This window comes from Neofelis nebulosa, chromosome 9 (assembly GCF_028018385.1).
Source record: "Neofelis nebulosa isolate mNeoNeb1 chromosome 9, mNeoNeb1.pri, whole genome shotgun sequence".
NCBI classification, from domain to species: Eukaryota; Metazoa; Chordata; class Mammalia; order Carnivora; family Felidae; genus Neofelis; species Neofelis nebulosa.
Genome location: NC_080790.1, coordinates 67,136,838 through 67,160,875, shown reverse-complemented (window position 1 = coordinate 67,160,875; position 24,038 = coordinate 67,136,838). Strand labels below are relative to the sequence as shown.

The 24,038-nt window shown below is 46.5% G+C and overlaps 2 protein-coding genes and 1 long non-coding RNA gene across 11 annotated transcripts in view; 1 reads left to right on the top strand and 2 right to left on the bottom strand.

Annotated features, from left to right (window-relative positions):
* The window catches only part of EML6 (EMAP like 6), a 281,271-nt gene extending 258,555 nt beyond the window's left edge, over positions 1 to 22,716 (top strand). Inside the window, exons 29-44 of one of the 6 annotated variants that reach the window (XR_009248631.1) lie at positions 430 to 508; positions 2,880 to 3,009; positions 4,481 to 4,579; positions 5,211 to 5,231; positions 5,593 to 5,766; positions 9,636 to 9,844; positions 10,140 to 10,297; positions 10,928 to 11,042; positions 12,644 to 12,832; positions 14,512 to 14,684; positions 15,101 to 15,263; positions 16,885 to 16,988; positions 17,885 to 18,038; positions 18,433 to 18,533; positions 20,758 to 20,974; positions 21,331 to 22,716. Coding sequence is in view for 3 of the 6 variants with exons in the window: in XM_058684095.1 (XP_058540078.1) it covers positions 430 to 508; positions 2,880 to 3,009; positions 4,481 to 4,579; positions 5,211 to 5,231; positions 5,593 to 5,766; positions 9,636 to 9,844; positions 10,140 to 10,297; positions 10,928 to 11,042; positions 12,644 to 12,832; positions 14,512 to 14,684; positions 15,101 to 15,263; positions 16,885 to 16,988; positions 17,885 to 18,038; positions 18,433 to 18,533; positions 20,758 to 20,782 (1,894 nt within the window). In the remaining 3 variants the exon portion in view is untranslated. Of the gene's footprint in view, positions 1 to 429; positions 509 to 2,879; positions 3,010 to 4,480; positions 4,580 to 5,210; positions 5,232 to 5,592; positions 5,767 to 9,635; positions 9,845 to 10,139; positions 10,298 to 10,927; positions 11,043 to 12,643; positions 12,833 to 14,511; positions 14,685 to 15,100; positions 15,264 to 16,607; positions 16,760 to 16,884; positions 16,989 to 17,884; positions 18,039 to 18,432; positions 18,534 to 20,757 lie in introns of those variants that run through there. The other 5 variants (XM_058684095.1, XM_058684096.1, XR_009248632.1 and 2 more) reach the window with 5 other exon arrangements.
* LOC131485090 (uncharacterized) lies at positions 10,980 to 14,512 on the bottom strand. Its single transcript, XR_009248634.1, has 3 exons — positions 14,315 to 14,512; positions 11,605 to 12,091; positions 10,980 to 11,084 (listed from the first exon to the last, which is right to left on the bottom strand). It is a non-coding gene; the product is annotated as an uncharacterized LOC131485090 (long non-coding RNA).
* A 120-nt stretch (positions 22,717 to 22,836) lies between the features above and the next one.
* RTN4 (reticulon 4) overlaps positions 22,837 to 24,038 on the bottom strand; it is a 72,533-nt gene continuing 71,331 nt past the window's right edge. For all 4 annotated transcript variants that reach the window (XM_058684099.1, XM_058684101.1, XM_058684102.1 and 1 more), the window contains one exon: positions 22,837 to 23,837. In XM_058684099.1, coding sequence (XP_058540082.1) covers positions 23,795 to 23,837 — 43 coding nt within the window. In that variant the 3' untranslated portion in view covers positions 22,837 to 23,794. The remainder of the gene's footprint in view (positions 23,838 to 24,038) is intronic.

Genomic DNA, 24,038 nt, shown 5'->3' with positions numbered 1-24,038 from the left:
TATCCCTGTGTGAAAAATGGCCAGTAGACTCAGGAAGCACAGCCCCTTCCTTCTCATTGTTAGGCTCCTCTTTAGTTTTAAAACCAGCCTCTCTGGCCCAGGTGTTCTTCCTGGCTCCCAGGAGGTAGAGGGACTGATCCCTGACTATGATGCCTTAGGTGTATGAGGAAGCCCACCCCAACGCCAATAAATCCAGGCCCCATCACATGGGACCCTGAATGTCAGAATCTACTTTTTCTGGGGGAGCAAGGGAGGGAGCAGGACCAAACAAACCCAGTGGAAGGTCCTCAGAGTGGGGGACAAGAGAGCGGGGAGCCTGGCTCTGGCCTTGGCTGAGCACACCGGACAAGCAACCTCGCTGCCTTTTGTTCAACACTGTGTTTTTGTTTTTGTTTTGTTTTGTTCTGTTTTTGTCACTCTCTGCTCCAGACCGCCTGTTAGCAGAGCAGCCCCCCAGCCTGAGAAACTCCAGAAGAACAACATCACCAAAAAAAAGAAACTGGTTGAGGTGAGAAAGTTAAGCTGTTTTGGTCTTCGTCTAGGATCAGTGTTCTAAGACCTGCCCAGTGGACACTACCAACTGCTTATGGTGAGATACCTTCAAGTAAACTTGAGTGCAGTTGATGGGTCTCTCTTGTCTCCTCTCTCTTCTACAGAGTGTTGTGTCCCCCATCCCAGAATCACACCCACCGGCTCATATTCCTTCAGCCCTGCCACCAGGTCGTGACTTGCAAATGTCCCATGTCCTTCAAACCTGTCTCCTTTCCCCTAGACCAGTCCCACTCAGGGGCAGGGAAGACACAGGGAGAATGAAAGCTTGTTCTTTGTCTCTAACGTTGTCTGAGCACCCACCATGAGCCAGGTGCTACGTATGTACTTTCCACGAAGTATTTCATATAATCTGTCAAACCCATGAGGAAGGCACTGTTATTTCCATTTTACAGATAAGGACAGTGGCTCAGAAAAGCTAAGCGACTAATTAGGTCCTGTGCCCAAGATCTCCAAGCCAGGAAGTGCAGAGAGATTTAAATTCAGTTGTTCATACTTGAGGATTGCAGCTTTGTGGACCTGCTCTTTTCTAAGAGAGGCCTCTTAACTGTTGTATCTGCCTCCAGAGTCCCCTCCCTCTCTGACACATGTCTTGCTTCCCACAGAATTAGGTCTCTCAAATAGAATACTTCACACTTCACCTCAGCTTTAAGACCCAGGAGATTCCCACATTGCCTGTGGGATTCAAGCGCATGGTTTCAAAACCTGACCCAGGAGCCACCTTTGCAGCCTCAGCACCTGTGATTTGCCACTGCAACTCAAATCTCCAGCCCCCAAGCCCTATACCTAATGTTTTCTGAAGCTACCATGGGCTTTCAGTCTCCTCCTCTTCTATGCCCACACCCTGGTCTTTCCAGGCTCTTCTCTGAAGAGCCTGAACATTCCTACACTCCCTCGCACACACCCCTCACTCACAGCCCTTGTCACACACGCTACTGCCATTATTTCTTACTCATCTGTCTCTCCTACCACACTTTGAACTCACTAAAGACAGAAGAATCCATCTTAAAACTTTTTATTGGAAAAGGGGGACTAATTGGGGAATTTATCACGAAACAGAGCACAAGCCAGAAGATGCAGGATCTGGAAGGTGAAAAGCCATCATAAACCAAGATGGCACCACTTTCTGCCCACTGCGGTTGTCTGTCTGATGCATTCTTCTCTTTTTCTGCACACTTCCTGAACTATTTTGGTAGACAAATGGGTATGACCCAGCACCTGAGTTTATATCTCCTCACTTAGTTAAACAGCCCAGCCTACCAGTGTCCTCAATTCTAAATTCCTGGGAGAAACCATGTGACTGGCCCAGCTTGAGTCAGTTGTCCACTGGGATGAGGGGTCACATTTTACATAGACAGTTTCTGGGAAACACGTGGGGGTAGGGGAAGGCTGAGATGAAAGGAGAAGAAATGCTCTTCAGGCAAGGGCTATTTTACAAAGCAGAATTATAAAGGTAGGAAAGCTCATGATGTGTGGGCTAAATAGACAATGCAGCTTCACGGAGGGTACAGGAGATGTGTGAGTAGAAGTAATTGTGCCATCTTAGTAGTTTGGGCTTTATCCCGAAGGCAGTGAAAGTCAGTGAATGTTCTGGAGTAAGGAGGGGTTGTGGTATTTTAGGAGCTTTGGGGAAAGAAATCAGGGAACCTAGAATCAGGGACCCACGTCTTCTTAACCTTGTGTCCCACCAACCAACACAGTGCCTGGCACAGAAGTGCTGGCAACAGGAAGTGTGCATCAAATCGCATTAATAGCTGATCCTGAGCTTAATCATGGAAGATAAGACAGGAAGAAGAAAAAGACTATAAGCCCAGAACAGCATCTAGTTGTTGGGGGGAAAAAATGCAAATTATGTTGAAACTCTGTAGGGCAAGCACCAAGCAAAAGAATGAACGTGGCATTTGCCTCAGTATCCGGCCCCTGCCAGGCCCAGTGGCATTTGCGGGAATCAAAGCAAACCTCCAGGCCACCATTCAGCTCCCCTGAAGAGTGCCTGCCAAGGGACAGACATACAACTTCTAGGTGACCTTTATAGGGCTTCTAATCAGTAGACCTTGACTCCCCTGCAGTGCCTGGAAACCTACCTAGCCTATTTAGAAAGCTCCCTGTAATTCTGTGTGTTGGCCTGTCCCCCTAGCTTTTCAGGGAACTAAAGAAAGGGCTGCGTTGTAGCCTCAGCTAGTCAAGAAGCAAAATGCTTTTTGTGGGGTATTGGCTGTCTAACCAGCAATGCGGTTCCCATGAGGTAAGTGGCTGCTCCCAGAGTGTGGGTTTGTGCCTCTGCGCTTACTTCCTCTGAGAGCCGCTTTTATCTGTGTGTGGGAACGTAGGAGCTGGCTCTCGATCACGTGTTTGGCTACAGGGGATTCGACTGTCGCAACAACCTGCATTACCTGAACGACGGTGCGGACATCATCTTCCACACCGCGGCGGCTGGCGTGCTCCAGAGCCTCTCCACGGGTAACTCAGCCCGAGAACCCCCCTCTGAGGACAGGACCCCACTCTTTAGTCCCTTTGTGTGTACTCCCCTACTCTGGAGATGCCCCCCAAACTGACGCATTCTTATCCTGATAGAGCCCTTTCACTCGATTCCAGACTGGTATCATTTGGTCCTAGAAAGTGTGGAGGCCTTGTTCAAAGGTCACAGCCGTCTTTCTTTCGAACAACACCCTGCTGTCAGCCCTCTGAGGGAGGTGTCCCTGTTTCCCATCAGCTGCTCAGATGCTGGGAGGGATGGACAGAAGCCAGAAAGAGGGTGTAGGGAGTAGAGAAATTCCTTGTGGCAGGTTACCAAGAACAGAGCACAGGGGAGATTTTCTTGCTAATTTGTTAGGGGCGACCAATTTTTTAGTAGCTCAAATTTTCAAGTTTTGCTTGTTTTGAGTAGTTAACCAGATTTACCATAAGGATGAGAGCACTTAAACTGTAAGCACCCCAAAGTGTCCCTTAACTGGTAGGGTGAGTCACATGAAACAAATAGTTTGAAAAGAAACACTGCAAGGCAAAGGGAGCATGTAGAAATGAATTTGACATGTACCTTTGCCACCAGATTTAAATATGTTAACTTCTTGCCTTATTTGCTTTATATCTTAAAACAGACCCCCTTTCTTTTTTTCAAATTTTTATGCTCCTTCCCAATTCCACACACTTATTTAATGCATACATTTTTAGACAGGGAAGTCACTGAGCACATAACGATCTCTTTTTGGGGAGGAGGACCTTGAAATTTTCTATACATTTTCTCCTTTTTTTTTTTTTTAGACATACTATCATTTTAGCAGCAATGTGCTGTTTCCTTGTCTATCAGTGCCATCACTTACCTCCTAGTAGTGTTGGCTACTTGGATGGGTTTACAGTGGCCACTTTGGAAGTCAACAAACCCATTTTCCATAGTAGATAATAAATACTTCCTGTGATTTCTTCTATTTTCTGTGTTACATGTCGAGTTAGGGCATTTAGGGGGTGAATACATCACCTGTGCCATCCAGTAGGCTCCCAAGTGGATTGGCACTTTGAGAAATAACAATGGTTTAAAAGAGATACCCGGAGTATTTTCTTATTCCACAGACTTCCCTTTCAGATGAGTAAGTGGTGCCATTTTGTTCAGTTAAGTATTACCTCCATTATCACTTTGGACCCTGGAAGCCTTGCACTTGGACTGTGTTCTGGACCCACACAGGCTGCGGGAGGGATGGCAGGGGAGCTGGTGTGTGCTAGAGAACAGATACCAGCTCTTCCGCCAGGCCTGGAAGAGAATGTGTAAATGTAAAAAAATGATCTCCCATCTCCCCAAGGATGATTCTAAAATTGCGAGCTTGTGGCCTTGATCTCTCACTTTGACAAGGCATTTCCAGACCCTATATAATCCTTCAAGGTTGTCCTGAGAGGTCTCGAAGGCTCCCCTGCTCACCATCCCGTGTCTTCCCCCTAGGGAGCCAAAGCTTCTACCTGGAACACACGGATGACATCCTTTGCCTCACGGTGAACCAGCACCCCAAGTACAGGAATGTGGTGGCCACCAGCCAGATAGGTAGGAGGGTCGTGCCCTAGCTGAGCTTTTTCCCAGCTGAGCAGGAACATTGACTTAATAGCAGATATCTGGAAAGGGGGTTGGTGGGTTGTGGACATCTACCCATTCTGGACATTGCTGTTCTTTTTTGAGCACTCAGTATATCTGTGTCATCTCAGTTGAAATAGCCAGTGATTGTTGATTCTTAGGGATCATAAAGTCAGACCAGAGCCCGATAATCCAAATAAATGGATGCCCCTATCCCTGTGGACTTGTGGAGAATAATTTTTCACCGGCCAGGTGTCAGTTAAAGAGCCCTGTGTCCGAAGCCTGGTGATTGTCCTTGGCAAGGGTAGCTTGTCTGTGTGCCCAGCTCTTCTGCACCCTAGCAAACTGCCAATGACAAATGTGAACTGATTGACACTTCACATTTGTGAAAAGTTGTGTGTGTTTTTTTTGAACTTTGTCGTTTCAAAGGCAGTTTTTTATGAACACGCCCTTCTGCTTGTTTTCATTGAACCCATGTCCATTTTTAAATTTAATTTGGAACTTCCTGATGCTGGTGTTAAGTGCTTCACTATCAGAAACATGACTTATTTTAGCTATTGTTTTCCCTTGACGCTTCCTCATTGCCATTGCCCACCCAATGCAGTTGATATTACGGAGACCCAAGGTAAGGCTGTTCCATCCGTGAGTAGTTTGAATCCTCACAGCAAAATTGTGTCGCTGTATCGTGTTTGCTGCTTGTATCTGGCCAAACTGCAGATACAAATCACTGATCTCAGCAGTTGCCTCTGTGTAAACTCCTCCACAAGTGTGTGTGGACATAAACGCTCTTAGGCCTCTGGCTCTAAAAGCACAACAGATGTTTCTTGTTGCTTCATCTCCGGCCAGGTCAGGCTATAGGTCTCTTAGGCCCAGTAACTGTAACACCCCCAAGTATTTGTCTTAAAAAGTCTTCTGGGTGAACGTAAGCTTTGCCTTGGCCCCGCCATTCTTCAGCCTTAGTTGTGTGTCATGCCTCCCACATTCAGGAACAACACCCTCAATCCACATTTGGGACGCCATGACCAAACACACTCTGTCTATGCTGCGGTGCTTCCACTCGAAGGGGGTGAATTACATCAACTTCAGCGCCACTGGGAAGCTCCTTGTATCGGTGGGAGTGGACCCTGAGCACACCATCACTGTCTGGCGTTGGCAGGAAGGTAAAAGGAGCCGGGCTGTCTGTCCATCTGGGAGGCTTGCTTGTGTTGCGTGCTGGGCTCAGACCTAGATGGGCCTCACCCCGAAAACCATCAAGGGCACTGCTGCTGGGTCAGCCGAAATCGGCCATCTCCGGTTCCTGGAGAAGCTGCCTATCAGATCCCTGGACTCCATGGCCGGGGGAGTGCTGGGCTAGCTAGTGGAGGGTCTGTGCACTCTGGAAAAGTGACCCAGTGCAGGCAGCCTTCCTCCTCACAAAGAAGACCTCAGCCTCCCCCTTTTCCGTCTTAACTCCCTTTCTACCCAAGTTTCCTTGTCCTTGGTATTCCTTCTGTGACCTCCAGATCCTGCCACAGCCTTATCACCCTGGTTCCCTTATTCCAGGAACTGGGACAGGATCTTACCACCGTAGTCTCAAAAACACTTTATATTTCGCTTTTGTAAAATGGGGATTCACCTTATAATCAAGGTTTACATTTCCCATAACAGGATTTCTCTCTTGTCTTCGCCCAACACACACACACACACACACACACACACACACACACACGCTGCTGTTAAATTTATGTTCATGTTAGAACTAAAGATGTGTAATCTTTCAAGTGTATTCTCAGGTTGGCAGAACAGATCCAATTAGTTAGGACGTTAATGAGGTCTGTCTCCGGCAGGGCAGCCTGTATCTAGGGCACTCAGAGCCAGGCGCGCACAGAGGTGGCTCTTCTCCAATTCAGGGCTTCTAGAGACCCATTATCTCAGCACCTCCCCATGGAGGGAGCTGTAAAGAGATGGCAGCTAAGTTCCAATCCCTCCTGAGCCCCCAAGTGAGAAAAAGAGGTTGGGGACCTGCAGACTTTTTTAATGAGATTCCTTTATCATATTCAGTCCCTTTCTCATTTTCTTGTTCATCAGTGCATTGTGTCCAGAGGGCCCCACAATCTATGTTTTGGGGATGCAGCTTCATTTCTTGTCCTGTCGAGTTGGCCTGAAATAGACTCAGCCCCGGATGAGACGCTGAGTGTCTTAAACAACAGACTCATAGCCTCGTGGTGTTGAAAGGACTGGAGAAGTCTTCCTGCCTGGTCCCGACCGTCCCATGGGGCAGTTCCTACAAGTGCATTCCTGACAGGCTGACTCCCCTCCTCCGCCAAACACTTGCAGGGCTGTGGCCTGCATCACTTCCCAAGGCAGCCACCCCCTGCTGGAAATGTCTCATAAAGCCCTTCCTTATAAGAGAGCCTAACTTGCTTCCTTATGCCTTTCTTGTACTGCACTAACTCCACTTCTGCAGTGGCCAAGACCAGGTCTGTGCCTAGTTCCTCGGAAGAGGGTTAATCCTGTTGGGCCCTGTGCACAGGCTAGTCTTTCCAGGCTCACTGTCCTCACTTCTGCCATCTGCTCCTCTGGGCAGTTCCTGCTCTGGACCTGCCCCAGCACAGACCCCTTCTCACCCTGGGCCCCTTTTGACCGCCGCAGGGCAGACTGGTGGAGCCAGGACTTTTAAACCAGCTTCTAAACATGGTCAACAGATGCCTTCTCTTTGGTAACTTTCTCCCCTTGTCTTTGCTGGAATCGGCCCGTGGCTGTCTGCAGAAGGGTTCTGAGCCATTGATATCTAATGGTATGTCACCAACCACCACCTCTCCTGAGATGGTTGTGTGAGGGCCTCCCTTAGCTTCAAGTTCTGCTTATAAATGAGACAGTTTTGAGAGAGGTTTATATGCGTGTTACTCTTCTTTTGTTCAAGGACTGTTTTGTCGAACTCCAGGTATGTATGTGTGTGTGTAGTTCAGAAACAAAGTTGAGTAAGAAATGAGCTTATTATGTGTAAAATGAATGTTGTCAGGTCCTAGATAATTGTATGAAACTTGTTCTGAGCAACATAGAAGCCAACGTAAGGCAGGATACAGGCATTTCCACGGTCAGAAGTGTCCATAGATTAAGACCAGGAAAAAACAAACACTTGCTTAGAAGAAAGTGCAGGGGTGCCTGGGTGGCTCAGTTGGTTAAGCATCAGGCTTAGGCTCAGGTCATGATCTCAGGGTTCATGACTTGGAGCCCCGCCTTGGGCTCTGTGCTGATGGCTCAGAGCCTGGAGCCTGCTTCGGATTCTGTGTCTCCCTCTCTCTCTGCCCCTCCCCTGCTTGCCCTCTGTCTCTCTCTGTCTCTCAAAAGTAAATAAACATTAAAAAATTTAAAGACAAAGAAGAAAGCGCAAAATAAAACAGCATACCCCCCTTGACTCCCAAGAATGATCCTCTATGTCTTTAGTGGCCACTTGGGCCACTTCTTCTGTAATCCAGTCATTGGAATCCTTTTTCTGCTGGGGAAGGGAGAGTTGTTTGTGTTTTCCTTATGATGTGTAGTTTTTACTGATCTGGTTACTTCTTCATCTCCTGTAAGTGTTGTAATTGTTTTCCCCCAGTGTGGTATTTGTCTCTTAACTTAGTTTAAGTTAAGTTAAGTTAACGGTATCCTTGAAGAGCATGGGTTTTTAAACCTCTGAGCTCTCAGTATGGAGGTATTTTCTGGTAAGTCGAACTTTCCATATGTGGAGAGGGAATGACTGTTGTGAGAGGTGACGTGCAGCTGGTCCTAGGAAGGGCCTCCAGGAGGATGAGTCTGAGATGCCAGGCCAGCTATGCCAGAACCCACCACCACTCCACTGGGGAGCCACTTAAAAACAAACACATAGGGAAACAGAAAAAGGGGATTAAGAATACGCTGACCATGATGAGCACGGAGAAATGTTTAGACACCATATGAATCACCATATCGTACACCTGAAACTAACATAACACTGTACGTTAACTATACCGGAATTTTTTAAAAAGGTAAATGATGAGGAGGGGCAGGAAAAAGTACACATGAGGTAATAGGGGAGATAATTAAGAGGAAATGGGAACTAAAACATTAAGACTAAATTAGAAGAAAATGGAAAGAAAAGTTTAAAATAAAAATTAAAAACTCGAAGCCAGAAAAATAATGATGAGGTAAAAACAGATGGGTTTACAATATAGGCTGAAAGGCAACAAGGCAGGAGGTATAGAGGGTGGTGACACTACTAAGTGGATATTTGTGGAGAAGTCGTGGCACCAGGCTCAGCTCCTGGGGGCTTTGCTTGTACCAGATCACTTAATCCTCACAACACCTTATTAAATGGGAACTGTTATTATCCCCAAATTACAGATGAGCAAACTGAGGCACCGAGAGATGACAATAATTTTCCCAAAGTTGCTCTACAGATAAATGGTGGAGCTGGGATTTGGTGGGGACAAAAGTTAAAAAGCAAATGAATCCAAAAACATAAATGAATGGGCTTGAGGAAAAAAAAAACTGGTAATTAAATATTAAAGGTAGAATTTTTAAACCTAAAAGCCATGAAAGCAAAGGAATATGAAGGATTTTTTTTTTTCTTAGGAAAGTAAAAGCAGAGAATCTTGGAAAGAAATTAAGAACAGTCTAAAGGAATGCGAGTCTCTAATTACACTCGAGGGGAAGGTTCAACTTCTGGTAGGCAGGAATCCTGTGATGAGGTCAGAGACTGGAGATAGGAAGATGAAGGGTGTCCTTTGTCCTTTTCTGATATCTGGAAGCTTATATCTTCAGGGCCATCCCTTCCTGCACATTCATGGGTGCCTGGATGTGGCTTTGTGGGGGTGGAGCGGGATTGGGGTTATGTTAGCAGCACCTGCTGTTCTGGAAATTTCCCAACCTCTCTCTTCCCCACCTTGGGGGTCATGCCTGAGGCAGGGAGGGTACCGTGGAGGAAGAAGGAACACCTGAAGTGTACCCTGGGCTTTGCTGGATGGAGAGCCATCCTGAGCTCAGAGTGTGGGAGGACCCACCTCACCAGACTCTCTCACCCATACAGGCGCCAAGGTTGCCAGCCGAGGGGGTCACCTGGAGCGCATATTTGTGGTGGAATTTCGCCCTGACTCAGACACGCAGTTTGTGTCTGTTGGGGTCAAACATATGAAGTTCTGGACCCTGGCAGGCAGTGCCCTGCTTTACAAGAAAGGGGTCATTGGATCCATGGAGGCTGCCAAGATGCAGACGATGCTTTCCGTGGCCTTCGGTGCTGTGAGTTCCAGCAGAAGCTTCCTGAGAGGGGACCCTGAACCCCGGGCATGGGCATGGGGAGCGCAGATAGCCACAAAGCTACAAACAGCAAGAAAGCTGTTTCCACATTTTCACCTTTATTGGCTTACTTGCAACCTTTATTCCTTTATCCCTTTCCTTAGCACAGAAGGTCAATTTGAGTGTGTTTCTCTTTCTCTAGTTCTAGTTCCCTAACCAAGGAGCAGGTGGCTGGGAGGGGACCCTCTTGAGAGGTGCTGTGGGTGTCCTAGTGTGGAAGGTGTCCCTTTGTTTACAGAACAACCTCACTTTCACGGGTGCCATCAACGGAGACGTCTACGTGTGGAAGGACCACTTCCTCGTCCGACTGGTGGCCAAGGCTCACACGGGCCCTGTCTTCACCATGTACACGACCCTCCGGGATGGACTCATAGTGACCGGTGGCAAAGAGCGGCCGTAAGGCGAAACTCCTCTGGGAACAACCGATGTTTTCTTATTGTGCTGGGAGAAACTGACAGAAGCCTCTCCCACTGGGAGAAAACGCAGATTTTCTTTCCCCCATCTTGCCTGCATCAGGGAGATGAGTCTGCCATCTCTCCAAGAGGGCCCTGGGCAAAAACCTTCAGAGTACAAGTCAGAGAAGGAGAGAGGTGGTTTAATGGTAGTGGCAAATCCAGAGAGGTATTCGTGAATAGACTCGAGTGACTATGTTCTTCATTGAGTGTTACTTCCCGTAGGTCTCGGGGACGGGAGGACGGAGAGGCGGGGAAAGAAGTTCCCCTGGGGACAGAGATGTAAGAAGGAAGCAGAGCAGCAGAGAAACGTTTCTCTTCGTGTTTGATCTAATCAAGACACGGTTTGGTATTTTAGATCGCAGTCCTCTTTCCTTCTGCCATAGTGGCATTTGAAAGTATTCTAGTGAAAGGGTTGTCACTACCCGTCGGCAGGGCCAAAAAAGAAGCCACCCTGGAGGGTCTGTCCTGCTGGGACCCGGTGGCCTTGATGATAGGGACAGGGGACATGGAGCATCAAGGGCAAGTCTTAGGACAAGGCCCAACTTGCCAAGATCCTCTCACTCCTTTTTAGGACCAAAGAAGGAGGTGCTGTGAAATTGTGGGACCAGGAGATGAAGCGCTGCCGGGCCTTCCAGCTGGAGACGGGGCAGCCGGTGGAGTGTGTGCGCTCTGTGTGCCGTGGCAAAGTGAGTGGGTGGGCCGGTCTTCCCCCAGCTGTCCCTAGGGGGCTGGGCCCGGAAGGGGCCCAAGAGAGAGAGGGAGTTCAGCCATACTCTTTCCCTGTGCCCGGGTGCTAAATGCTTAAAACAGGCTTCTAAGGTGCTACTTGCACTGCGGTGGGAGTCGGCTTAGCAGGGTCCCACAGACCCAGGCGCAGACTCTTCCGAGTTAGCACTGGCTGTATGACCTTGGGTGTGTTACGTACCCTTTCTGTGTCCAGGTGGGTGGTTGTGAGGGTCGCGTGCGTTATAATGTGCAATGCCTTCCATCATGCCTGGCTCAGAGCCACATTCTGTGGATGTCAGCTGCTACTGTTATAGATGTGATTATTACTGTAGGCACAGAGATAGTAAATAATTTGCCATGCACACGGTTACATGGTCCGTAAGGGGGGACAGTAAAGGGCCATCAAACTGTCTGACTCAAAGCCATAGGTTGTCAAGTCCTACCTGGGCTGAATATCAGAAACAACTGTGGAGTTGTTTCTTGTTGTTGTTGTTTTTAATATATGGCTGTCCACGTACTTACCCAGAGCTGCCAAATCAGAGTCTTAGCCATGACTTGTGTGTTCCTTTTCTTCTTTTCTTTTTTTAATTCCCCAAGAAATTCTGAGGTCCTTAAAAAAATAAATCTTAACCTCTGGTTCATACCCTGTGTCTATACTTTGGAATTGTTAGCAGTCTAAGAATGTGCCTTCTGGATGTTCCCCATTGAAAAAAGCAGACCTGACTTAGAGTCTCCATAATTAGAAATCGAGAGCTTTGTTTTTAGATAGATAAATACCAGTCATCTGGTAGGTAGGCAGACATCTGGGAGATGAAGGCAGAGGTAGGCCCGGAATGTGGAAGTCCTCGAGAGATGGCTTGTTGTTCAGTGCGAGGAAGAATTTGGGAAGACATTGAACGGTCCAACAACAGAAACGGACTACCCCGCTCTGTAATGAGCTTGCCGTCAGTGGAATGTTCTGGCAGAGACCAGATGATGGCAATCTCTGTGCCGACGCTCTCATCCATGGCTGAGGGAGAAAAGGAAAAGTGAGGAGGTCACGGAAGGGCGGGCGATTTTGTGGTTAACAACACAACCTGTTCCGGCTCTTCCGGCGTTAATACCATTGCCAGCAGGGGCCACTTTCCCACGTTGCTCTAATAGTGTTTGCCTTTAAGTTATTATTTAAAATACAAATCTTATTTTTTACCTATTTTCATCTATTTGCCTACCAATCTCTCACCTACTAGATTCCTAATAGATCATAAAAATGTTTCATTTTAAATTGTAGCAAAATATAAGTAACATAAAATTTACCATTTTAGCCATTTTTAGGTGTACAGTTTAGCGGTATAAAGTACATTCCCACCGTCGTGCAGGCATCGCCACCATCCACCCACAGAACATTTTGCGTCTTGTAGAACTGAAACTCTGTAGCTATGAAGTCCTCACTCCCCTTGCCCCTCCCCCTCCCCAACACTCAGCAACCACCGTTGGACTTCTACATGTTGGACCAGGTACACCATTGGAGTACTATCATACAGCGTCTGTCTTTTTCCTAATAATGTTTTTATGACAACAGGGGAAAATTTTAGTAGGAACCAAAGACGGAGAAATAATTGAAGTTGGTGAGAAAAATGCCGCTTCTAACATCCTGATTGATGGGCACATGGAAGGGGAGATCTGGGGTCTGGCCACACACCCCTCCAAGGACATCTTCATCTCTGCCAGCAACGATGGCACAGCCCGCATCTGGGACCTGGCCGACAAGGTGAGGGGTCCGCTGTGCTCTGATGCCCACAGGTGGGGCCTGGCCAGAGCCCAGAGTGAGGAGGGTTGGATCCAGAGTTGGGGGATGCGGTGGGTCTGCAATTAAGTTAGAAACCCTGGTGATGAAAGTCCCACTCACACACGCCCAATCTGTCTGTCTGTTAGCTGCATATACCCACATGTAACTACAGGACAGGAATAATCTGGAAATGAAGTTTCTTTGTTGTAAAAAAAAAATCCACAAAACCTAAAAAATAAAGAGATATGTCTTCCCTGTATGGGAAGACTAAAAATGACTTAAAATTTCAAATGTTCCCAAATAGGACATTTCAGTCAAAACCCCAACAAAGTTCATGGGGCACCCGGGTGGCTCAGGCGGTTGAGCATCCTACTTCAGCTCAAGTCATGATCTCAGAGTTCCTGAATTCGAGCCCCGCATTGGGCTGTGCTGACAGCTCAGAGCCTGGAGCCTGCTTCGGATTCTGTGTGGCCCTTTCTGTCTGCCCCCTGCCCCACTCGTGTGCGCTCTCTCTCTTTCTCTCTACTCTCTCAAATATAAATAAACATAAACAAACAAGCAAAAAAATAAATCCCCAATAAAGTTCCTCTTGGAGTTTGGAAAAAAATAATTTAAAAAATTCATCTTGAATAAAAAAAAATAGCAGGAAATTGTCGGGGTTGGGGCCGGGGCGGTAATTATTGTTACCATGTCGTATCTGATATTTAAAAAAAGTAAGTTCTAATCATTAAAATAGTTGGGTTCATTACAAAATAGCCAGTAAATATTTCAGTCATATTTTTAGTGTGAGGATCAAAGAACAGACTCACGGTATACTTGTTTTACTCAAGTTACTTTTCAAAATTGTTTGTGTATTATGAATACTGGCTATCATTTATTGAATACCTGCTACACACCAGATGCTTCATATACACGATCATCAATGCTTACAATAACCTTGCAAAACTGGTATTGATATCACTTCTTTTCAAGTGGGAAAATGGGGGGGGGGTGCTGGTGCCTGGGTTGCTCAGCTGGTTGGGGTCTGACTTCAGCTCAGCTCACGATCTCACGGTTCGTGGGTTCAGTCTGCATACCGGGCTCCACACTGATGGTGCGGAGCCTGCTTGGGATTCCCTCTCTCTCCCCCTCTCTCTCCCTCTCCCCCTTTCATGCTCTCAAAAATAAATAATAATAATAAAAAGTTCAAATGGGAAAATGGGGAAGTAACTGACACAAACACACCCAGCCAGTAGTGACAGACAAGATTCAGGATTTGAACCAAGAGGTGCCAAAGCTAAAACTCTTTTCTCTGAGTAAGAGGTCAGCAGTCTAAGACTGGGAGGATCCAGTCTGGCCTGCCGCCTGTTTCTACAAAGTAAAAGCATGCTCATTGTTTACATAGTGTCTAGGTTGTGAGAGATCATATGGACCACAGAGCCTAAATGTTTACTACCAAACCATTTACAGAAAAAGTTGACCAACCTCTGCCCAAGCTGTTCTGATGAAAACATACTGCCGGTCTTGGTTCCTCAGGGACAGTTACTCTAAGAAGCAAGATGTTTGGAGGCCCAAAGTGGCAGCAGAGACGGCCTGACTGCTCTGGCCTGGGTGCAGGATTTCCCTTGGAGACCAGCCAAGAAGGCCTAGGGCTTAGGTCATGCTACTTTGTATCTATGTAGAAACTGCTTAACAAGGTGAACCTGGGCCACGCGGCCAGATGTGCAGCCTACAGCCCTGACGGGGAGATGGTGGCCATTGGCATGAAGAATGGAGAGTTTGTCATCTTGTTGGTGAACAGCCTGAAAGTCTGGGGGAAGAAACGAGACCGGAAGTCTGCTATCCAAGATATCAGGTACATAGCAGGTCATCTGGGCAGGGAAAAGAAGGGCACCCATTCTCCTTCTCTGTGGTTACCTTTCTGGAAGGGTCATGACTGGAATGAAGAATTCAGTTGTGGGAGGGTCCCTTTCAACGAGCCAGCCGTGGAAGGAGACTCCCTCACACATTAATTCCCAGACATGTCTTTGCTAAGTTCCACAAAGAGTGTGGTAAAAACTGCGTGTACGACGCCATTCTGCATAAGGCTGCGTGCATCCACTCCCGTACTTCCATGGGATTGGATACAGAGAAATTGCTGAACTCCCTAGAATGCTAACCACGTGTGAGTCATGAAGTGAGATCTCATTGCCTTTGAGCTTGGGAGGCCCATTCCAGAGCAGACCTGGCTAGCCCTTCTCACAGACCATGCTCTTGGATTGCTTTTTCTAGAATCAGCCCAGACAGCAGATTCTTAGCCGTTGGTTCTTCTGAACACACAGTTGACTTCTATGACCTCACTCAGGGCACAAGCCTGAATCGCATTGGCTACTGCAAAGATATTCCAAGCTTTGTCATTCAGATGGATTTTTCTGCGGATGGCAGATACATCCAGGTATGTCTCAGTTTTGCTAATATCTGGGGCAACCAAGAATCATCACTATTATCGTAACAGCAACAGTGGTGGCTTATATTAATTGAGGGCTTGCTTTGCGACAGGCTGTGCACCCATCTCCTCTTTATAGGAATGTTTTCAGTATTGCAACTTTTCCCCTACCTTATAAATGAAGAAGCAGGGGCCTAGAGAACTTAAAAATGTTGAAGAAATAGAATTTTTAAAGTAGAGTTGTCCTTCAGTAAGAGACGCAGGCAGCTCAAGCCCTAATAACTTTAACCCTCCTTTTACTTCCTCCCTTTGAAAGCTTCCTAACCTCTGGTTCTCCAGGGCTACACCTAAGCCCACGTGGCTTCTCATATTTAGTCATTTCACTTGCAAGTCTGGGGGGGAGGGGGCGGGTGTGGCCCGTCCACACTTGGGGTCTGGATGCCAGACACCAAGCCTGGAGTGGGGGCTCCTCACTGGGTCCCTCACTGGGTCCCAACTGACAGATTGGAAGGGATAGAGAGGGGTCCCACCATTGGGACTTACAGCTGAAAAGAGAACAATGTCTTGTCCAGCACTCTGAACAAATATTGTGCATTAGTGAGCTGGCCTGGAGTGGATAACCCATTGTGAAATGAGAGGGGACCCATTCATTGATTATTTACTGAACCAGGTGCTTGCTGTGCTAGGCTTTTGGATGGACAGGATGGGCCTGGTCACTGCTCTCCTGTAGCTTCCCTATAAGGGAGAAGACAAGCATCGAACAGATAACCACAAAATATACCTATAATTACAAATTGTGATTATGTGCTGCAAAGGAAAAGTACAGGGTGCTGCGGGAGCATATAACAGTCACTGAATTTAGATTCACTTCCTCTCCACACAAGTGATATTTAAGTTGAGGCCGGTGGGATGTGTAGGAGTTAGCCAACAAAGAGAGGCGGGAACATTGTTCCGGGCCATCTGTAAGAAGGCCCTGAGGTGGGAAAGATCTCAGCGCATTCCATGAAAAGCAGGAAAACCTAGGGTGGCCAGGCTAGAGACACCCACAGTAGATGGGGCTGGAGATTTTCTAGAAAATGCTTATCTCCCCCTGGAACATTCCCAAAGAAGCAAAGGTCAGGTCCTAGATGGTTCAAAACTCAGGTACATCGGTTGCCGTCTGTGAGAAAATTCACCTACATCTGAACCAAAGGATCTGTTTGTCCAAGAACAGGGACTCCCAAACTTAAGTGAGGATCACAGATCACCCGGCGGCTTTGTTAAAACACAGATTGCTGGGTCCCACCCTCAGAGTGTCTGATCTGGTAGGTCTGGGGTGGGGCCCAGGAATATGCATTTCTAACAACTTTGCAGACGATGCTGAAGCTGCTGGTCAGGAACCACATTTGGGGAACCGCTGCCTTAGGATTTTGGAAAAGAGCCAGAAAATGAATGGAAAACCGTCCTGCTCATGTGAATTTCGCTATAGGCTGACCACAGGTTTTGCAGCCTCAAGCTGAACTTGGGTTTGTTGAAGAGTCCTAGGGATCCAGAGGCTTGGCCAGTGTTCTGGGAAAATAGTACACCCAAAGGGGGGCCCTTTGGCCTGGAGAGAAAGCTGATGGACATGGTTGCCTCTTTCTCCTTGCAGGTGTCAACAGGAGCCTACAAGCGCCAGGTGCATGAGGTACCCCTGGGGAAGCGGGTCACTGAAGCTGTGGCCATTGAGAAGATCACCTGGGCCTCCTGGACAAGGTGACTGGAGGAAAACACTTTTTTTTTGTAATGTTTATTTATTTTTGACAGAGAGCACGAGTAGGGGAGGGCAGAGAGACAGACACAGAATGCGAAGCAGGTTCCAGGCTCTGAGCTGTCAGTACAGGAGCCCCACACGGGGTTTAAACTCACGAACTGTGAGATCATGACCTGAACCAAAGTCGGATGCTTAACCGACGGAGCCACCCAGGTGCTCCTGGAGGAAGACACTTCTTAAGGAAAAGATCACAAGGAAGTTTCTTACGCCAGACTCAGCCTCCAAGTTTGTATGTGGCCCAGATGTAAAAAAAAGCTCAGAGATAGAGCTGTCTGGTCTTTGGGGACTGGGGGCTGGGGGCAGGAGGCTTCTTGGACCCGGGCTTTTGAAATGCAAAGCCCTCCCTTTTGTGTGATCCCTTGGTCCTACATCCGCAAACTCACCCAGCATGTTCAAAGGGAAATTACCTCCCAGCTTTTGGCTCAGCCCCGGTGCACTGCAGTGGAGGCCTCCAGTCGCCAGGAGGGACGGGAGGGTGGGAGGGCCGGCACTGCCACTTAGCAGGATAAGGAGCAATGCGTTGCCAGTTCAAGGGAAAGGACACCACCAAGCTGTGAGCTTGAAGGTGCCCAAGCATATACACATCCAAAAGGACTAGAGGGTGGAGGGAGTGAATCAAAAATGGAGGGAACTTTTCTCTTGGGGTGCAAAGGAGGGGGGCAGAGCAGAGCAGTAAGAGCTAGGTCAGTGCACAGGGGGGCAGGGGACAGAAGAGACACATGATCATAGCCAATGATGCAAAATAGCCCTCTCTTCTTCTTATCCCTGGGAGGGGACACCTGACTACAGGAAGCCTTCTCATGCATCTCCTTCTGACACCTCTTCTTACTCAAAACAGCATTCTGGGGGATGAAGTCATTGGCATCTGGCCACGAAATGCGGACAAGGCTGATGTCAACTGCGCGTGTGTGACCCATGCTGGCCTCAACATTGTCACAGGAGATGACTTTGGGCTGGTGAAGCTCTTTGATTTTCCATGCACAGAAAAATTTGTGAGTCTTCCTCAGAGGAACTCCCTACACGGTCTCCAGGCTCTTTCCTGTAGTCTGCAGGAGGCAGTGGCCATATCTAGATGGCCATCGAGAATCTAGAGCAAGAGGAATCTTGTTCCAGTCCCTGTGGAGATTTGGGGACCCGTAACTTTTGCATCTCCCTTTGGAAGGGAAGTTCTGGAAGCCGGGAGAAGGGAGGTTGGGAGGGGTACAAATTGGCCATCCCAGGCAAGAATGGGACAGGAAAACCCATCAGTGAAAGGCTGGCTAAAAGACGAAATGGGAATCCCAGGAGTGGAGGATTCTGGGACGGGGAGATTTTGAGTCCTGGAAGTAGTCTGTGGTTTCCAGGAGGAGCAGGGTCTCAGTGGTCTCCATTCACTTTTGCTCACAGGCCAAACATAAGCGTTACTTTGGCCACTCAGCTCACGTGACGAACATCCGTTTCTCTCACGATGACAAGTATGTGGTCAGCACTGGAGGAGACGACTGCAGGTATGAACCTGACTCACCTGCTCTGGTTCCCCGGGCCTGGATGTTACTCCCTCTTCCGGTCCCCACATCAGGTGTCCCATGGGACACAGGGAGGGGCTGACATCATAGTGACAAGGACTTGTCACGTATGGTCTGGTGACTCCGAACCCAGGTCTTGAAGGGCCCGTGTCCCCACTAGAGCTGTCCTGGGATTGGTGAGAAGGGGAGGACAGGATTCCTCCTCTGAACATTGCTGGGTGGAGGGACAGGTGAGTAAGGGACTCCAGGTGGCTGATTTCAGTAGGACAACCCAAGGCATCATTGCATATAATCAGGTTAAAATGGCCTTGATCCATAGGTCTTATAACTCGTAACTTCCAGCTGATCACCAGGATTCTTAAAATGGGTGATTAGGGGGGCCTGGGTGACTCAGTCAGTTAAACATTGGTTACGTGTCCAACTACTGATTCTACCTCAGGTCATGATCTCACAAGTTGTGAGATCAAGCCCCATGTTGGGCTCCATGCTGAGCATGGGGCCTGCTTAAGATTCTCCCTCCATTCCGCCCCTGATCAGGAGCACTCGCAGGTGCTCTCAAAATTATAAAAAAAAAAAAAAAAAAAAAAGCCTCAGTCACCTTGAGAAACAAGGGTGTCACCCAGTTTTACATGAGATCTGGTGAGAAGTGAAGCCATTAGGCCCAGTGCTAGTTAGTAGCAGGAGATCCTCAACCAGCTATCTGGACTGGGCTGCTTTTAACCTTAACTGCTGCTGAGTGTTAAACAGGCACATGTTCCATGCGAGGTGTGACTGGCCTTCCAGTGATTTGGAAGGACCCTTACCAGCCTGCTCCAGAGATGACATCAGCCTCTTCAGCCTTTCCAAGAAGGCCACTTTCTCTTGTCCCTCCAAGTGCATTCCTTATTTGGATTGTGGAGGAACAGGACAAAGTCATTCCTGAATCTCTCATTCTCCACCTCTAATGTAGTTGAAGGGCTTTACTGCAACATGAATATAGGTTTCTATTCAGCCCAAGCAAAACTCTTGGGGGGGATAAAGAAGTGTAGTAATCCCGATATATATGTATTTTTAGAGTTTATTTATTTATTTAGAAAGAGAGCCTGGGAGGGGCAGAGAGAGAAGAGAATCCCAAGTGGACTCCGTCCACACTGTCAGTACAGAGCAGAGCCCGAGGTGGAGCTCAAACCCATGAGTTGGAAGATCATGACCTGAGCCAAAATCAAGAGTCGGACACTTAACTAACTGAGCTGCCCAGGTTCCCCCAGATATTTTTAGTGGTCTGAGAGAGGTTGTGGAAAAGGCACCTGTAGAGAATGTCAACCCACTTCCTATCCAAAAGCATGGTGTAGAAAATGGCCCCCAAGGACGCTGATAGCCCGTGGGAGAGCACCATCTCCAGTCCGCTGTGCCAAAAGCGGCTGGCGCTTAGAGCCCTTGAGATAATACTGCCAGCAGCTCCCTGTGGAGTGGAAACACCTCTTGAAAGCAGCACCCGCCAGACTGAAGAAGCCAGCAATAAGTGAATTGAGATCTGAGGTGACTTTTGATTACGATGAAAGGCTTAGAAGTAACCTTTAAAATGCAGGACCCCTAGGCCTTTGTAGTCCTGGGAGCCTATTCTGATCCCTGGCTCTATGTTGAACACTAGAAAGGGTTCTCCTACTCAAGTGGAGTTGATAAAACCTTTTCAATAGTAACAAGAGAGATAGTGTGAAGTCAAATTGCCAAAAGTCCTTACATTCAGCACATTCAGGCTGCTGAGAACCAAACAAAACAGAAAACAAGACCTTTTTAAAAAAGCAATAGATCTTTATTATTTTTTTTAATGTTTATTTATTTGTGAGCGAGAAAGAGAGAGCGCACACGAGTGGGGAAGGGACAGGGAGAGAGGGAGACACAGGCACATACACAATCTGAAGCAGGCTCCAGGCTCTGAGCTGTCAGCACATAGCTCCACGCCTGACGTGGGGCTCAAACCCACGAACCGTGAGATCATGACCTGAGCCGAAGTCAGATGTTTAACCGACTGAGCCAGCTAGGCGCCCCCAAAAAGCAAGCAATAAATCTTTAATCGGTGACAAGATCCCCGATTTGCCTTTAGAAGTTGAAATGTCCAACACATATCAGCTGAGCTGGACTCGAGAGCACTTGGTAAGATTTTTTGTCACTTGACAAAATTATGATGCCCAGCCACGCAAGATGACGGTCTGATCTGCCTTTTCAGTGTGTTTGTGTGGCGATGTCTGTAAATGCCGGAACCCTCTTTATTGCTGCTGCTGCTGCTGCTACCACCCAGCAACTGCAGGGGCAGTGATGAGGCCCCTCGTTGCCACCAGCTGCTGGGAAAGGCCTACGCTGCAGGCCGCACAAGTTCCAAGTGCTAGTGAAGTGGGGTGACTGCTCCCAGACTCTGGAATCTCCAAAACTGTGATGCCAAGAAGGTCAGTTCTAAAATGTTAAGAGTGCTTTCCTCTGTTCCTGAGACTATACTGACCACAATGACAAAAAAATCCTGCTAATGTAGCCCACCAACGAAATTTAAAGCCTCAGTTACCCTGACCAATATGTAGCTTTTAATTTGCATCAAAACTTTTACAAAAGATGTTTTGCTATTATGTTTCTATATACTTTAAAAATGTTCATTTTTACAAATGAGTTGAACAAGACAGCTTAATTTAGATGCGCCTAAAGCACTAGAAATATTGATAGCCTCAGTTCTCCACATTTAGCTTTCAAAACCAAATGAGCCATGTACAAACAAGTTGAGAAACTTAATTTTTTAACGTTTCATTTGCAGAGTTTTATATCCATTAAGTGCCTTTGAAAGTTTCCAGTTGTGTGGGCTGCTGTCTCCCCTCCCACAAATTATCTCCTTTCTACATATGGTGCTAAAACTTCAAAACTGAGGAGGGCTACAGGACCCTTAACAGATTCCTGGTCTGTCACCCATGTCATGTGTTTATGTCGAGGCTTCCTAAATGAAAGACATCAGTTACCTGCTTGAGAAGTAGTGGCAGGTGAGCAGCAAAGAAACTTAAATTCAGGAGGGAGGGGGTAAAAAATGGGTTTTCACTGTTTAGTGCCAAACCTACAAAATCCAAAATAGAAGTAAAATTAACCTCTACTACAAAATAGTAGGAAAAAAAAGAAAAAAAGAAAAAAAAAGCTCAAGTGGGTCTAGGATTAACGAACTCTTAATCCTAAGATAATAAATGTGGGGACCCAAGGCTGCACTGGGTCTACCACCCAGTGGGGCTGACTTGACACCACGGATTTGTTCAGGTGAACTGATCTAGGTCAAGTCCAGATAAAAAGAAAAAAATCTCAGCAGAACAAATTCCTAAGCCCAAGCAATATTTGAAAGATTATTCAACAAAAACAGGCTAGCTTGGCGTTCGTCAGAGCTGGCTAGATGACACAATGTGACCTGGACAGTATTAACCAGACGACATCCCTGACCTGCCTCACTCCTACTTCACACTTGGCTCACCACTGACTCCAGGAGGGGCTGACAGCACACACCGCGAGGAAGGCTGGTGAGGGCCTGGGGACTCTGAGCACACGTGCACCCATCAGTCCTTCCCATCAGTGAACCAAAATTCTGGGTCTTGAGTTTCTGGCTATTTGCAGTTGTCAGTTTAGCGACAGTGAAATGAAGCATTTTCAATTAAACAGATTACTAACATTTACCCCAGAAGTGCTTGAGCATTCTAAATGGATTAGATCACCCATGAAGCTATTTTTATATGCCAAGTTATGAATGCCTTACATTAATCCCCTGATAGGCTGTCGGGTCCCCAGTTAAGAGTCCCTGTGCAGTCCTGATTCTGTTTTCTGTAACCATGTAACTGGCGATGCTGAGTGATGACCATGTCTGCCTATACTGTACCACCGACCTTTCATAATAATCAGATCTTGTATTGAAATAACCACGTGGAAATAAATTGATCAATGAGGATATGTACAACTATATTTAAAGAGCAATAGTGTCTGTGTCAAGAAAACTTCTTAAATCTTATTTGTAAACATTTATATGGTATGATTTTATGTATGTTTATCCTGCACTGTGTTCTATATGTTAAAATATTGGTGCATGAATTTATTTTCAATTAACAAAGTATAAAAAATACATAATTTGAAAACATTTTTGTATGTGTCAAATAAATTTGATTATGTAAACACAGCTGCACTACGCACTGGAAAGCTTTCTAAGAGTACAAGCCACGGCTCACTAGTTGAAGCAAAGTCTACTGTGTGTATACTTTTAATCTGGTGCAGTTTCATGGAGCCAAAATACCAAACATATTTTGTCTATAAGCTTTATTGATACTTTGCTTTTACAGTTCACAATGCATTCCACAGATTCAGTACAGCTTAAACCACAAATGTATAAATCTTCATTTTATAATTTTTTGCATAACAAGGTTTGATATTTGCAAACAACGTTTTTGGAAGCATTAGATTCAGTCCATAGATTCAGAGTCTGTGACAAAATGAACTACAGTAAGTCTGTGCAATGAAGTTTATGCTGAGGAGTTCTATGTGCATGGCATCGTTTCATGTTCAAAACAGATGGTAGTGCTCCTAGAAATAGATTTTCTTTTTCTAGCTTATGTGCTTTGGAACTACACACGTATAACCAATGACTCTCTGAACTATCAAGCACTGTGGTGGGGTAGCCGGAAGGTAAAGGTCTAAGCTTTGTGAAACACTATATATAGATATATATATATAATCTATATTTACTTATATTGGCAATTAATATAACAGTAAGATTCACAATACACCTAGAACATACCAGAAAGGCAAGCTTTTTCACTCTTGCTTTAGTGGTATGATCTCGTCTAAACATTTCATTTCAGAAAATCTGCATCAATCTACACAGACCATACACAGTGCACAAACTGTGAAAAGGATTATTTTTTTCAGCTTCACTTTCTCTGCAATTCCCAAAAAACAGCAAGACTACCTGCAACAAAGTGTAATATACAGCTTTCTCAGATCTTTTTCTATTCACCAGTGCCTCATATCGGAAAAACAAGTATGATTACGGTTTAAATCCATACATAGCAGCTTACAATACTTAAGATGATGAACACATGGCAGTCAAGACAGGTAATTTTCCTCAGACACCGCATTGCTAAAAATAAAGATCTGTGAAACTGCAATGTCAAGGTTTCCTTCTTCCCTGACCCTCCCCCATGTAATCAAATGAATATCCCCTTTTAAAGATAAACTATTGTTAATGATTCCTGGCTTTTTCATTCAGCTTTGCGCTTCAATCCAGGGATTTTCGCTTGGATTCTACAAATGGAAAGGTTGGGACAAAAGGTCAATATAAATATTTTTAAATTTTAAGTATTTTAAAACGCTATCCTTCAAGAACTACTTGTATATTGCTCAGCTTGTACAAGAAATGAAATCTTAAGGCTGTCAAACTACAAGCTGTAATTATGCCACCTTGCCTGATGAATTGGATTTAAACAAAGCCTTAAATACAACAAA